The following is a 13,753-nucleotide window of genomic DNA, read 5'->3' as shown; positions in this document are numbered from 1 at the left end:
GAAGAAGAGTACTTCCTCTTAGTAAAAAAAAAAAAAAAGGGGGCACTGTAGTAGAATTGGTGATTGCAAAGTGGTCTACAATGAAACAGTTGGCCCATAGAATAAACCTTTAGTTGCCACAGTCATCTGCAAGTAGTGGTCAGGGAAGGCTCCAAGTTCAACAGAGAAAAGGCTGAGGAACTGGAAACTGACTGGAGAGAACACGTGAATTGAAGGTATTACTCAGGGCTCTAGCAGCTTCAGAAGTAGAGGCGATAAATGGAATTGAAGAATGTCAGTACCTTTAAAAATCATGTCAGTACTACAAAACAGATGTGCGGTTGAAACAAGTATGGAAATAAGGTACATAAGGAAAGCTGGTCAAATGCAGAAGTCTAGGAAGTCATTAAAAGAAAAGAGGAGTGCAGGAAAAAGTGAGAAAAAAGACTGATTAGGCTAAGAAGGAATACTGGTTGGCTAACGGAGGCTAACCGAGGAGTTGCAGTAGCAGAGAGCAAGGTATAGGAGGCACTCTACCAGCTTCTGCAAAGTGACTTTAGATGCCCTAAAGAAATTCTATCAGGTTGCAAGGCAATGAGACAAAGGTAAAAATGGTCAGCTACTCTTCTTTAAGGGATGTTAGCAACACCCCACTCACCAGTCCACAGGACATCAAAGGCAGATGTGAGGAGTACATCCAGCAGCTTCTGAATGAAGGAAACCCCACAGAAGTTGTACTTGCCCTGACACAACCTACAGTGAATGAAGAGGAAGAGTCTTCCCTAGAGAAAGTAAGAAAAGCACTAAGGAAAAAAGACAGGGAAAGCAGCAGGCACAGATGAGGTCGCAGCAGATAAGAGCAAGGTGTTTTTTGAGATAGAGAATTGGCTTCTGAAGGTACTCATAGCAGTATGTAGAGAGAGGTGTGTTGCTGATAGTAGCGAATAAGCATACATGTGCCAGTGTTCAAGAACAAAGGGGGAACATTCACAACCGTGGAGTGTAGAGTTATCAAACTTCTGTCACAGTGCATGAAAGTTCAGGAGAATGTAACTGATGAGTGAATATGCATAGTTGAAAGTAAGATGGGAGATGAGCAGTTCAGATTCAGATCAGGATGCAGCACAATCGACCCGGTTTGCAGTGAGATGGATAGTTGAAAAGAAGCTAGAGATAAGGGAAATATCCAATTGTGCATTCCTAGACTGAGAAAGCATATGACAAGCCCCCAAGAAAGCTGATTTGGACAGTCCTGCAGTGGTTCAAAGTCCCAAAAGCATTAGTAGAATTGGTACAGCCTATGTACAAGGACCGAGTGACTCAAATGTAGAGTTTTTGACCTCACAAGAGAGGTTTCCAGTGGGAGTGAATGTGTATCAGGGTTCAGCTCTGAGCCCCCTCCTGTTAATACCAGTGATGAACTGTATTATCAGACAAGTCACAGGAGACGGAACAAAGTTGCTGTATCCAGACAATGTGGCTTTGTAGGCATACGCTGTGCAAGAACTTCAGTAAAGGGTAGGGGAATGGAAACTGTCCAATTATTTTGTATTATAGACTTTATCGATTGACTATGGTCATATCTAAATTACATACTAAATTTCTTTCATTGTTATCTATATTTTTAACATGTTTCCCAGTAATAAAAGGCTGTTTTAAAATAAGGGGCTACAGAGTATTTCTTTTACTTAAAATTTCTCTTTTTCATGTAAAACTGAAGTTAAAACTGATGAAGATAAGGCTGCTGCCAAGGCAGCAAATGGGGAAGTCAGAAGAAGTTGAGAATTTAGAAGAAAGGAAGATAGTGGAACAGGTTAACAACATCAAGTACTTGGGGAGGGGTGGTTGAGGAGAAGGGAAGTCTGAATAAGGAGGTCAAAGCTTAAAACAGATGGGCTGGATCTAACTGGCACAGATTGTCAGGAGCAATGTGTGACAGAAGAATGACAAAGTTTTTGAAAAGTAAGGTGTACAAAACAATGGTGTGTCCAGTATTACTATATGGTACAGAAACCTGGACAGTAAAGACAGAGCAGTTGAGGAAGCTAGAGGTGATGGAAATTAAGTGCCTGAGACTGGTGGTAGGATGCACATTGTGGGACAAACAAAGAAATGAGGACATCAGCGCAGAAACCAGAGTAGCTTCAATTGCAGAGAAGGTCAAAGGGAACAGATTACAGTGGTTCAAGCACATATGATGAAAAGCAGAAGACAAACTGGTGAAGTGACTTTGGGATGGAAGAAGGCAAGAGATGAGGGCATCCAGCAAAAAGAGGTGGATGGATTGTGAGAGAAGACCTTGGGACAGTCAAGCATGACTGTGAAAGAAGGTAGGAGACTGCATTGAATCGAGAGAGGTGGCAACAGTTGACACAACACCCCGAACCTGTGTAGAAAATGGGAAAGAAGGGGGAATGATAATCCTGGATAGTCGCAAGAACAAATGTTACACTTATCAGCTGTTCTTCACAAGTTTAAATTCAGTATTTTGGCTATAAATTCTCAGCATTTCATGCTGAAAATCTGATTTGCACTATTGTTTCACTGTTTCTGATGCATTTTCGTCTTGAATGCGTGTATGTTTTTCACTTTAATAATAGAAGTAAACATCTCTGTTTTTCTGTTCAAAACCTTGCAGATTATTTTAAATGCCCTTGCCATACATTTTTGAGAGTTTGCACTACTACATCTACCAAGTTAATAAAACTGCAGAGTACACTTGTTTCCTGTCCTACTTAAACCATACCCAGCACACAGGACTTGAACTTAAGCTTCTGTGTGTAATTCACATGTGCATCATATCGCACTTTTTTCATCACTACAATTATACAAACTCTTGAATGTACAAGTAATATGCATTGTTGGACCAGTACAGGTTTTATAGTAATTCAGATGTTTTGACTAACTTGTCTGTCACTAGTTTGTAACTTACAATTTATAACAACATTTAGTTTATTTATGTAAAATAAAACTTTTAATGCTTTTATAAAAAAAAGGTCATTTCCCAGTTAAGAATGTCTGTTAGTCTGAAAGCTTGAGTAGCTGTAAAACCTGTGTTGGTCCAATAAAAGGCATCGCACCACTTCTGTGCTGCTGTTTTCTGGTAGCTGACCAGCATGGCTTGTCTTAAAAAAAATGTTACATTCTTAGTTATTTTTGCGTTTTTATTTGACTCGTTTATTTTACACACATTTCCCAGTTAATTATTTTCTTGTACTTTCACTCACCCTGGTTTCGTCCAAGGGGTGTTTGTTAAATTATGATTGATTTCTTACACTACTAAACTTACTTGTTATCAGTGAATCGTGAATCCCTCAACAAATTCATAGTGGCTTCATTTTTCACCTCTGTATCATGAATATGCATAGGATGCCAAGTACTTTCTAGACTGACCGGAATTACCGAGATCCTCTCAAAAGGGCATTTTCCCTTTCTCCTGGAATGTTAAATGTTTGAAGTTCCTTAAGGGATTCTTCAATAACTCGCAGAATGTTTCTCTGTTGCTCCACTTGCAGTGAGGAATAATTGAAGTTCTTGAGCCAGAAAATTTTTTTCTAATAAACTGCATTGAAAAAATTCCTGGTGGTTGTAGCTGTGGACCATTTTTCTGTGTGAAGGTTATAGCTTACTTACATCTGAACATAAAATACCATCAACGCAAGTATATTTCTTCCCACCTGCCACCAAGTAATAGTTGCACGTTTATCAAGATGCTTAAACTTCCACTGTGGATGTGTTACCGGCCTCCATCACAAGACCTTTCACTCTTATTTTCCTTAGATGGAAGTGTTGTCTGTCACATACATATTTATATAGCCATGCATTAGCATTTTTAATGCTGTTACTCACCCATAGACTTCAGAGACTTTGAAATTAAAAATTTTAACTGTGCTTTTAGAGGTGTTGTCACACTGGATAGTAAATTTAGTAGTTTTGACTTGAGATTACATGGTGACGTGCTTTAATGGAAGTAAATAGGTAGATGTATTTAACTGTGTGCTATTGGTGGGTTTTCTTCATCTAAAGTGCTGTTTTAACAAAATTTAGAAACAAATTAAGCTTTACATCATTGTTGAATTGCCTTGCTGTTTAGTTTCATGTAGGTTTCCTTTTTTTACAGTATGCTTAAAGATGACCTAAAACTTAGTAGTAGTGAGGACAGCGATGGAGAACAGGTATGTTGAATTATATTCCTCTATCGTACATTGTTTTGCATAGTATGATGTGCCTATCAACAGTTTTCTTAGTTTTATTGTTTAAAAAAAATAATCATGATGCACCATAGCATTTTTATACTGCCTGTGTACAACATTGGATGTAAAAGGGGGAAAGTTGCAGATCAGCAAAAGAACCACAATTAGCATTCCAAAATCTTTATTCTCTGCTTTCGTCTTATGACTTCAAAATAAAACAATCACAAACTTTCTTCAATGTATACACCTACAAACCAAACAAACTTAAACAATAATTAACATCAGATGTTAAGTTGTCAATCTCGCCTTCATTCTTGCTGGATGGGTTCGGAGCCGATCCTCGGCTCCGACTCGGCACTTGCTTAGCTTGAGAACTCCTTTTACCAGCTCGAGGCAACCCTATATCCCATGATGCAAGGCGGGACTACCTCAGATCTCGTTTGCCGCTTTGCGAAGAGGTCTCCTTTTTTGCCAGCTGAGGTAAGTTTGAGTTTTTCAAACAGCTTAGTCAGGGTTTATCTTCCCCTTTTCCTTTTTTATAGTGTGTAGTGTTCATACAATCCACCCTATTCCCCATATAGTTAAAAACTTTTACTTTTTATAAAAAGTTTAAAAATTTTCAGTTAGGCCTAGGCCTCCCTTATTAATCCCTATCTGTGTGTTTGTGGGATTAATTGTGTGACTGTTTTGGGGTGTGTGTGTGAGTATTTTTGTTACTCTTTTTCTTGGACGATGTCTAAGGAGGTAAAGGTCTCAGGCTTCAAGAAGTGTGACTCGTGCTGTCAGAAAATGTCTCTGACAGACGGTCACACTTCTTGTGTTTACTGCCTGGGGCCTTTACACCTGCAGGACTCCTGTGCTTTGTGTCACTCTTTTAGCCAGCGAGTCCTGCAGGAAAGGAGGAATAAATTAATCCTCCGTGGCTTACTAAAGCCGGAAGGTTCACCCACTAAACCTGGGTCCAGTAAGCCTTCCAAGTCATCTAAGGGTCAGGCTACAGCTTCCAAGCCTTCCCCGGTGGCTCCGACTCCTTTGGAGTAGAGATCGGCTCCGGCCGGAGCCGATCTTTCTTCTTCTCAGGTGGGGTCGGTTCCGATCGGTTCCGACACCCAATCTGCTATTGACTTGTCGGCTCCGGCTGGAGCCGACATATTATCCAGTATCTGAGCCGAGAAGCCTTCGGCTCCATCTGGAACCCAGAGGAAGTCGGCTCCGATGACTTCATCCAAGAAGAGATCTCTGTCCCCTTCTTTGAAATCTATCCACTCTGCTCCGGGGTCTCCTCTTTTGTCGGAGCGGAGTCATCGGAGCCGATCTTCGAGATCTTCCAGGCTGTCTGACCACGATTTAGAGAGGGTGGTAAGCAGGCTGTTGAAGTCGCAGGCACTGGCCCAAATGCTCCATAGCCCGTCTCAGCAGACTTCGGCTATTGCTTCACCCCTTGAACTTTCTCCTCCGACTCCCCACCAGAGTTCAGAGCCGGAGCTTCTCGGGACAGCGACTGTGTCGGCGCCGGAACCGATGCATCCTTTTTCGGCTCCGTCGTCTTCGGCTCCGATCTCCTCCTTGAGACCTTCCTTGGAGGGATCCGGTCGTCGAGTTTCCCTTATCTGCTCCGAGGGGGCTAGTGGCATCGGACCCTTGTCCGACCCCGCTCTCCCTCTCGGGGCTTTGGCTTTGGTAAGCTCGGCACCGACATCGGCCTCGGAGCCTTCCCTCTCAGTGGAGCCGGGAATTCCTATTTCCTCGGAACGGGAATATTCCGGCCTCCCGGGGAGGGGAGCCTTTGAGGTGATGAGGAGTGTCCTGGCACCTGAGCCAGGTCAACGGTCCATCCCTCTAGCTCCTCCCTCTTCGGTGCCTGTAGACGCCTCTTGCCAACCTCTTGCTCTCAGGCCCAGGGATCCATCGCCCCAGGTTTCCCCATTGGGAATATCTTCCTCTTCCAAGGTTTCTCCTGACCCTGCAGGGGAACCCCCTCGGAAGAGGACGTGTAAGAGGAAACACAGACTCCCCTGAGTCTACTACATCTGATACCGACTTAGATGAGTCGGAGGGTTCCCCACGATCCCCCTCTGAGGATGTCTCCTTTTCAGACATCCTTGAGCTCCTCAAACAGAGGGGGAATTGGCCCTCCATTGACTCCTCCGAGGATGAGTCGGTATACCTGGAGGCTTTTGGATCCCGACCCTCCACCTCCTGGGTGTCTCCGCCTTTCGACACACTTATGCAGGTAGTGGCTCGGAAGGCGTGGGCAGCTCCAGATTCTGTGGAACCTGTCCCCAGGAGACCATCCAAATTTATTACGGCCCCTACAGACAAGCAGTTTCTTTCCAAGGGCGTCTCTGTGGATGCTATGGTGGTGGCGGTGGCCACCAAGAAGGAACTTGCGGATCCTTCAGTACCTGTCCATCCTCCTAACAAAGATTCTAGGACCATGGACAGGTATGGAAAGCGGATGTTTTCTTCAGCGACCTTTGCTATGCGTTCGCTGAACTACCTTTGTCACTTCACCAGGCTTCAAAGAGATATTCTCAAGGAACTAGGTGAAGTGGTCCAGGATCCTTCTGCTGCTGGGGCTCAAGAAAAGATTGCCTCACAGCTAGCAATCCTGAATTCCTTATCCAACTCCTCCATGCGGCTCATATCCTATGCAGCCGATGGAGCAAGCAGGGCTGCAGGCACAGGAGTGGCTCTTAGACGTCAAGCCTGGATGCGGCTTTGTAATTTTGCGGACCCCTTTAAGGCGTCCTTCACCAATACCCCCTTTGACGGTTCGGCTTTGTTCGGACCTCAGGTGAAGGAAACCTTGACCAGGTGTGAGCAGGACGGCAAAACTTTCTGCCATTGGAGTCCATTTTTCCACCCCTTCTAGACCCTATCCCAAGAGTCAGAAGGGAGGGAAGATGTGGTTCCGCAAAGCCCAAGGAGCTGCGCCAGACACACGTGGTCAGTTTACCCCCAGAGGCAGAGGGGGTAACAATAATAGACGCCGCCCTAGGGGCAGAGGGGGTCCTCAGAACCAGGGCAACAGGGAGTCTCTTCCTGAGAAGCCCTTTCAGCACCCCTGAGGTGTTGCCCGACTGTCCACCCTTGGAGGCAGTCGGGGGAAGGATTTTGCTGTACCCAGTAGCCTGGCGTTCCCTTTCACAAGATATGTGGGTACAGTCGATCATATCCGAGGGTTACAAAATCCCCTTCGAAAGGTATCCCGTACCTCAACAATCCCTTCCAGACATCTCACCCGGTCAAAGGGATTTGGCAGAACAGGAGGTTTCAAAGCTCCAAGAAAAAAGAGCCGTCCAGACTGTTCCGGCAGACCAAGTAGGATCCGGCGTCTACTCGAGATTCTTTTTGGTCCCCAAAAGGACGGAGATTGGAGACCAATATTAGACCTGAGCAGTCTAAACAGATTTGTCAAGAAGGCAAGATTCCGGATGGTCACGCTTCAGTCCATTCTGCCCTTTCTGGGCAAGGACAACTGGATGTGCTCGATAGACCTTCAGGACGCTTACTATCACATAAAGATTCACAGGCGCTCCAGAAGGTTTCTCCGCTTTCGGCTAGGGACCAGTCATTATCAATTCAGAGCCCTGCCCTTTGGCCTCACTTCAGCCCCCAGAGTGTTTACCAAATGCATGGCAGTGGTCACAGCTCATCTGAGACGTCAAGGATTCCAGGTGTTTCCTTATTTAGACGACTGGCTCCTCTCTGCCACCACCAGGTGTCAGCTTCTTCAGACCAGAGACTACACTCTGCAGCTATGCAAGAGTTTGGGAATTTCAGTGAATTTCGAAAAATCTTCTCTGCGGCCTTGCCAATCTATCACCTTTATAGGCGCAGAATTAAACACCGTCAAAATGTTAGCCAGACTAACAGATCAGAGAATTCTGGACATCCAAAAATACGTTCGGATTTTATTGCAGAGCAGCAAAGTCAAAGCCAGATTGATACTAAAGGTCCTAGGTCTTATGGCTGCGGCCATTGTTCTTCTACCACTGGCTCGCTTCCACATGCGTCTTCTGCAGTGGATGTTATTCACTCAGTGGTCGTTCCACAGTCTTCCGATGAGTCACGAAATTTTAGTCACACAATCGTGCAGGACTCATCTGAACTGGTGGATATCTTCCCCTCTTCTTCATCAGGGCCGACCATTTGTTCCCCCTCCTCCAGTTGCCACAGTTACTACGGATGCCTCTCTGATCTGGTGGGGGAGGCATTATCAGGGCAGGATGGTCCACGGGACGTGGCAACCCATAGAATACCATCTGCACATAAATGTCCTGGAGATGAGAGCGGTGCTTTTAACGTTGCAAGCCCTCAACGACTTTCTTCCCGCGGGGACTATTGCAGTGCAAACGGACAACATGTCCGTGGTCTGGTACATCAACAAGCAGGGCGGGACCAGGTCCTATCTGTTGTGTCGAGAAGCTCTCAGACTTTGGCAATGGGCAATCTCCTCTCATCGGTTTCTGATAGCAACGCACATCCCCGGCAGGTCCAACCTCTTGGCAGACAGGCTGAGCAGATCCATTCTCATGCCTCACGAGTGGTCTCTCAATCAATCTATAGTGGACCAGATTTTTCTGAAGTGGGGCACACCTTGTTGCGATCTTTTTGCTACACCCCAAAACAACAAGTGCCCCAACTTTTTCACCCTCTTTCCCCTACCAGGCCAACCCCTGAGAGACTCTCTAACCCAGGATTGGCCCCGGGGACTTCTGTACGCTTTTCCTCCTTTTCCCTTGATTCCACAAGTCATTCAGAAAGCCACCATTTTGAGGGCCAAGTTGATTCTTTGTCCCTTACTGGCCTCGACAAATTTGGTTTCCGTCTCTGCATAGTCACCTCCTGGTGCAGCCTTGGCATCTGGACCCAGTTCCAGATCTTTTGATCCACCAGTCGGGTCAACAGCACCGGGCCATTCATTCTCTCAACCTCACTGCTTGGTTGCTCCACTTCCTTCCCTAGCCAGGCTTCCTATGATCTCTGATCCGGTCAGAGATATCTTAGTGGCTTCTTTGAAGTCGTCCACCAGAACCGTTTATGCTAGCAAGTGGCGACGTTTTTCCATTTGGGCAAATTCCAGAAATATTGATCCCTTTACTGCTCCTGTGCATTCTGTTTTAGATTTCTTGGCTGAAGTTTTTCAGTCAGGATCTTCTTCATCTACAGTAAAAGTTCAACTGGCTGCTATTTCCAAGTATCATGTTGGCTTGCAAGATCATAACATTATGTCACATAGACTATGCAAGGCCTTTCTGAGAGGAGTGTTTCTCCTGAAGCCGCCAATAAAACATCCTCCTCCACAATGGGATCTGAATTTAATGTTAGCATCCTTAATGTTACCACCCTTCGAACCGTCTGCTTCATGTTCATTGAAATTATTGACCTGGAAAACTATATTTTTACTGGCTGTCACTTCAGCAAGAAGGGTTTCCGAGATTCAAGCTCTCTGCATCCGTTCCCCTTACTTGGTCTTTCACAAGGACAGGGTATCCTTGAGAACAAATCCGTCCTTTCTTCCTAAAGTTGTTTCTCAAAATAATATTAATCAATCTATCGATTTACCAGTCTTTTTCCCTAATTATTCTGACAAAGCGGAGCAAAAGCTTCATTTTTTGGATGTCCATCGTCAGCTCAGGTACTATTTGCATAGAACTAAACAATTCAGGAAATCAGACCAATTATTTGTCTCCTATGCAGAAAACAGGAAAGGTCTTCCGGTATCAAAAGTGACCTTATCCAGATGGTTGTCTTCCACCATTTCTTACGTATATTCGCTCAGAGGCAAGCAACTACCTTCTAAACCGAAAGCACACTCAACCAAGAGTCTATCCACTTCTGCAGCTTTTCAGGATAGACTACCCATTGATACCATTTGTGCAGCAGCTACTTGGGCCACTCCTCATACCTTTGTCTCTCATTACAAATTGGATTTGGCCTCTAGGGACAGGGACAGTTTTGGTTCCACAGTTCTCAGAGTCTGTTCCATTGAGCCACCCGGGATACAGGTGCTAGGGACGCGGTCCCATCCAGCAAGAATGAAGGCGAGATTGACAACTTAACATTTAGAAGTTATGTACCTACCATAACGTTCCATGTTAGTTGTCTTCTCTCGCCTTCTTTCTTGCGTCCCTCCCTCCTTCCCCCTGGCCTGGACAGATCTTGAAGAGTTTCCTCTTCTCAGGTTGTTTCCTCCTGAGCCTTCATTAGAGGAGTCCTTTATTATGAACTTGGTTTTCCTAGTTATATTAGGTTAGTCCTTAGCAGGGTATGTTAGCTACCAAACGAGATCTGAGGTAGTCCCGCCTTGCATCATGGGATATAGGGTTGCCTCGAGCTGGTAAAAGGAGTTCTCAAGCTAAGCAAGTGCCGAGTCGGAGCCGAGGATCAGCTCCGAACCCATCGAGCAAGAAAGAAGGCGAGAGAAGACAACTAACATGGAACGTTATGGTTGGTACATAACTTCTAATTAAACCTTAAACAACAATCTGTTAAGATTTAAAGTCATAACCTAAAAAAATCACTAGGTGTAAATCACTTGTATTTTAATTTGTTTTATGCCCACTCCTACTGTTCAAAAAAACATTTTATATTTGTCATTTAATCCAAGTATTTTATCTGCTCCCCTTTTGTAACTGCCATAAGGTTTCTCTTTGCTCTAAATAGTTAAAATCCTCCCCCTCTAAAATCAACTATCCCTTGAGCTATAATGGAAAAAAGGAACTTTTTATATTTAAGACTATGCTTATAAAGTGCATTTTTATATCCTTTTTTTTTAATACTGCACAAGTGTTCTCTAATCATTTCATGCACTTACATAAATAACTCCCCTGGATTTACAGTTAAACCTCCCAGGTACTTTCAAACTACAAGATAAACTATCAAGGGTAACATAAGGTCCCTCCAAAGTGTAACAAATATTGCACTCCCCACATTTAAACATCCCTTGGGCTTTTTCAGTTACAGAAGTAGATGGTACCATTTTGTGCTATCCTTGTATAGTAAAGATTTCAATTTTACATTGTTTCTATAAACACTAGTTACCTTCCCTATTTTAAATAATTCCTTATTTCCTTGCAAAACTGTCCGATTATTTTGCATTATAGACTTTATCGATTGACTATCAATGGTCATATCTAAATTACATACTAAATTTCTTTCATTGTTATCTATATTTTTAACATGTTTCCCAGTAATAAAAGGCTGTTTTAAAATAGGGGGCTACAGAGTATTTCTTTTACTTAAAATTTCTCTATTTCATGTAAACTCTTTGTTATATCCGCTGTTTATAAATAATTTAGTAATAAACATAAATTCTTTTAACTGCTCATCATTACTAGTGGTCTTGCTCTCTCTTTTATATATTGCCCTCTAGGGAGATTTTCTTTATAAATGGGGTGTGGTTACTATTTTGCTAGTAACTATTTGTAAAAGTCTCTCTTCTGTGTATACTGCTCTCAAATTTATTCAAATCAATATTCCATTTTAAACTTGCATCAAAAAAATTCACTTGGATCCCACTCTTGCCTAAAATAAATTTCAAAAAATTCAGGTATATGATTCAGTTCTTGTAATAAATCTTTACACGTTTCCAAAGTTCCTTCCATTATTAAAAAACATCTACAAATAGTTTGTAATAAATTACCATAAAGATGTCCTCAACTGAATGAAAAACATATTTCCACCAGCCCAGAAGAATATAGCAACCCCTTTCTTGTTTATGAAATTTTTTGTTAAATATTAAATTATCTAATAAAATTTCTATCCGATTACAGTAAAAATTAATGTTCTGGCTGGAGAAATTTGTAAACTTAAATATTCTCTAACACATTTAGTTCCTAAATTGTGTGGTATGGAGGTAAATAAGGAGCAAACATCGATAGTGCAGACATTTTTCACTGGTTAAATTCATAACTGGAAATAAATTTGCTAAATCTATCCAAAAAATCCCAGGAATCTTTTATGTAAGTTTGCTGAAATTAAGTAAGAATGGCATCTATTAACAAAGATATCCCTTCAGTAATGTAATTAAGAGCTGAGACAATTAACCTAAAGGGGGAGGGTTTAATGGATCCTTATGTAATTTAGGAATCCCAGATAGAATTCCTAATTTAGGATTTTCTATTTTACAAAATTTATGCATTTCAAAATCTAAATTGCTTTCCGTAAGATTATCGTATAAAAATAATAAACTGTTCTATAACTCTTCTGAATATCAACCATACTCACATTAGCACATTAATTTTCATTCTTTAACATATTCTCTCTATTAATACATCTTTCCTGATGCATTAAAACGAACACTCCCCCCCTTATCATCCTTCATTACTCTCAGCTCCTTATCTTCTCTTAGTTCTTATAAAGCTTTCCTGTCAGTTGGTGACAAATTAAAATACACTTTCTTACTTTTATTAGTTGTCTGTCATTCTCGCGTACTGTTTCAAATATTTTCAAAATATACATTAACCTTGGATTAAAGGTAGAGGCTTCAGTTCAGAACTATGCAAATTAATATATTTTAATTAAAACATTTTTAAGATGTAATGTGCAAGCATATTGCTTTAAATCCAACAAAGTCCTACACAAGTCCACTCTCCTAGCAGGAATGAAATTGAAACCTAGTTTCAAAACTGTTTCATGGATTTCATTAAGACCAAAACTCAAGAGATTGTAACTCTTGTTATACCTTTCTAAATGTCCATGGATGAGTCTGACCTCACTTTTCTCTGTGTTCTCATTGTTGAAATTCTCTGGGGGTTCTCTTCTTTCTTCGATAAAAAAAAGTTTTAGGTCTGGCCCCACTATTAAATGATGCTGTAAATCATTTATGCTGTGGAGAATACAAGGGGAATTCATCAGAATCTTTCAGCATGTTACGTTCATTGTTAATTATTCCTTCTTCATAGTTCCCATTTGAAGTCTCTGATATGCCTCAGCTTTCTCCCCTTCCTGTTGAGTCATCTGTAAGTTCTGATTGGTGATTAACATCTTGCAAAGATTGCTTCTTAAAGGTGTACTTTCCTTTGAAAATATCCATTGAAAATTTATGATTATTTTTTTTTTCTAAACACTGGATCAAACATACAAAAAGTTTGAGTCTCATATGCTACTATATCTCTTTGTAATTTTTTTTATTTTTATGAACAGGCTTTTCAAACTGTTCTACTTGTTCAAGTGTATAATTATATTCTTCCTGGAACTCCCATTTTCTTTACTGCTTGTATTTGCTGGTCTACTTTAAAATAATTTCTTTAACTTCCTTCATAATTGCTAGATTATTTTTTACTAGCAGTTTTAAGAAGTTCAGACCGGCATCATTAAAGTCAAATTATTGAAAAATGGATCTGATGCCATAACTCCATTCGGACACTTAAAAAAAAAAAAAAAAAAAAAAAGACCTTTGGGTACTATTTTCAGTTCTACACACCGCTCATAATATTTATTTTCAATGTCTAAGGCTGTAAATTTTTTCAACAATTTGCTTAACTCACCACAAAGTTTTTTAAATTCTTCTTTGTACTCCGTATGAGTTGCCAAAAAAACACTTGTTTGAAACAGGTTGTGTAGTTCAGTTT

The 13,753-nt window shown here is 41.7% G+C and overlaps 1 protein-coding gene across 1 annotated transcript in view; it reads left to right on the top strand.

Annotated features, from left to right (window-relative positions):
- Nucleotides 1-13,753, top strand: part of AFF4 (AF4/FMR2 family member 4) — a 2,373,445-nt gene that overhangs the window by 767,051 nt on the left and 1,592,641 nt on the right. Inside the window, exon 8 of the mRNA XM_044069901.1 lies at nucleotides 4,083-4,154. Within this exon, the coding sequence (XP_043925836.1) occupies nucleotides 4,083-4,154 (72 nt within the window). The remainder of the gene's footprint in view (nucleotides 1-4,082; nucleotides 4,155-13,753) is intronic.

Source organism: Protopterus annectens, chromosome 4.part0, assembly GCF_019279795.1.
Source record: "Protopterus annectens isolate FY-2018-M chromosome 4.part0, PAN1.0, whole genome shotgun sequence".
Classification (NCBI taxonomy): Eukaryota; Metazoa; Chordata; order Ceratodontiformes; family Protopteridae; genus Protopterus; species Protopterus annectens.
This window is presented reverse-complemented; position numbering and strand designations above follow the sequence as displayed.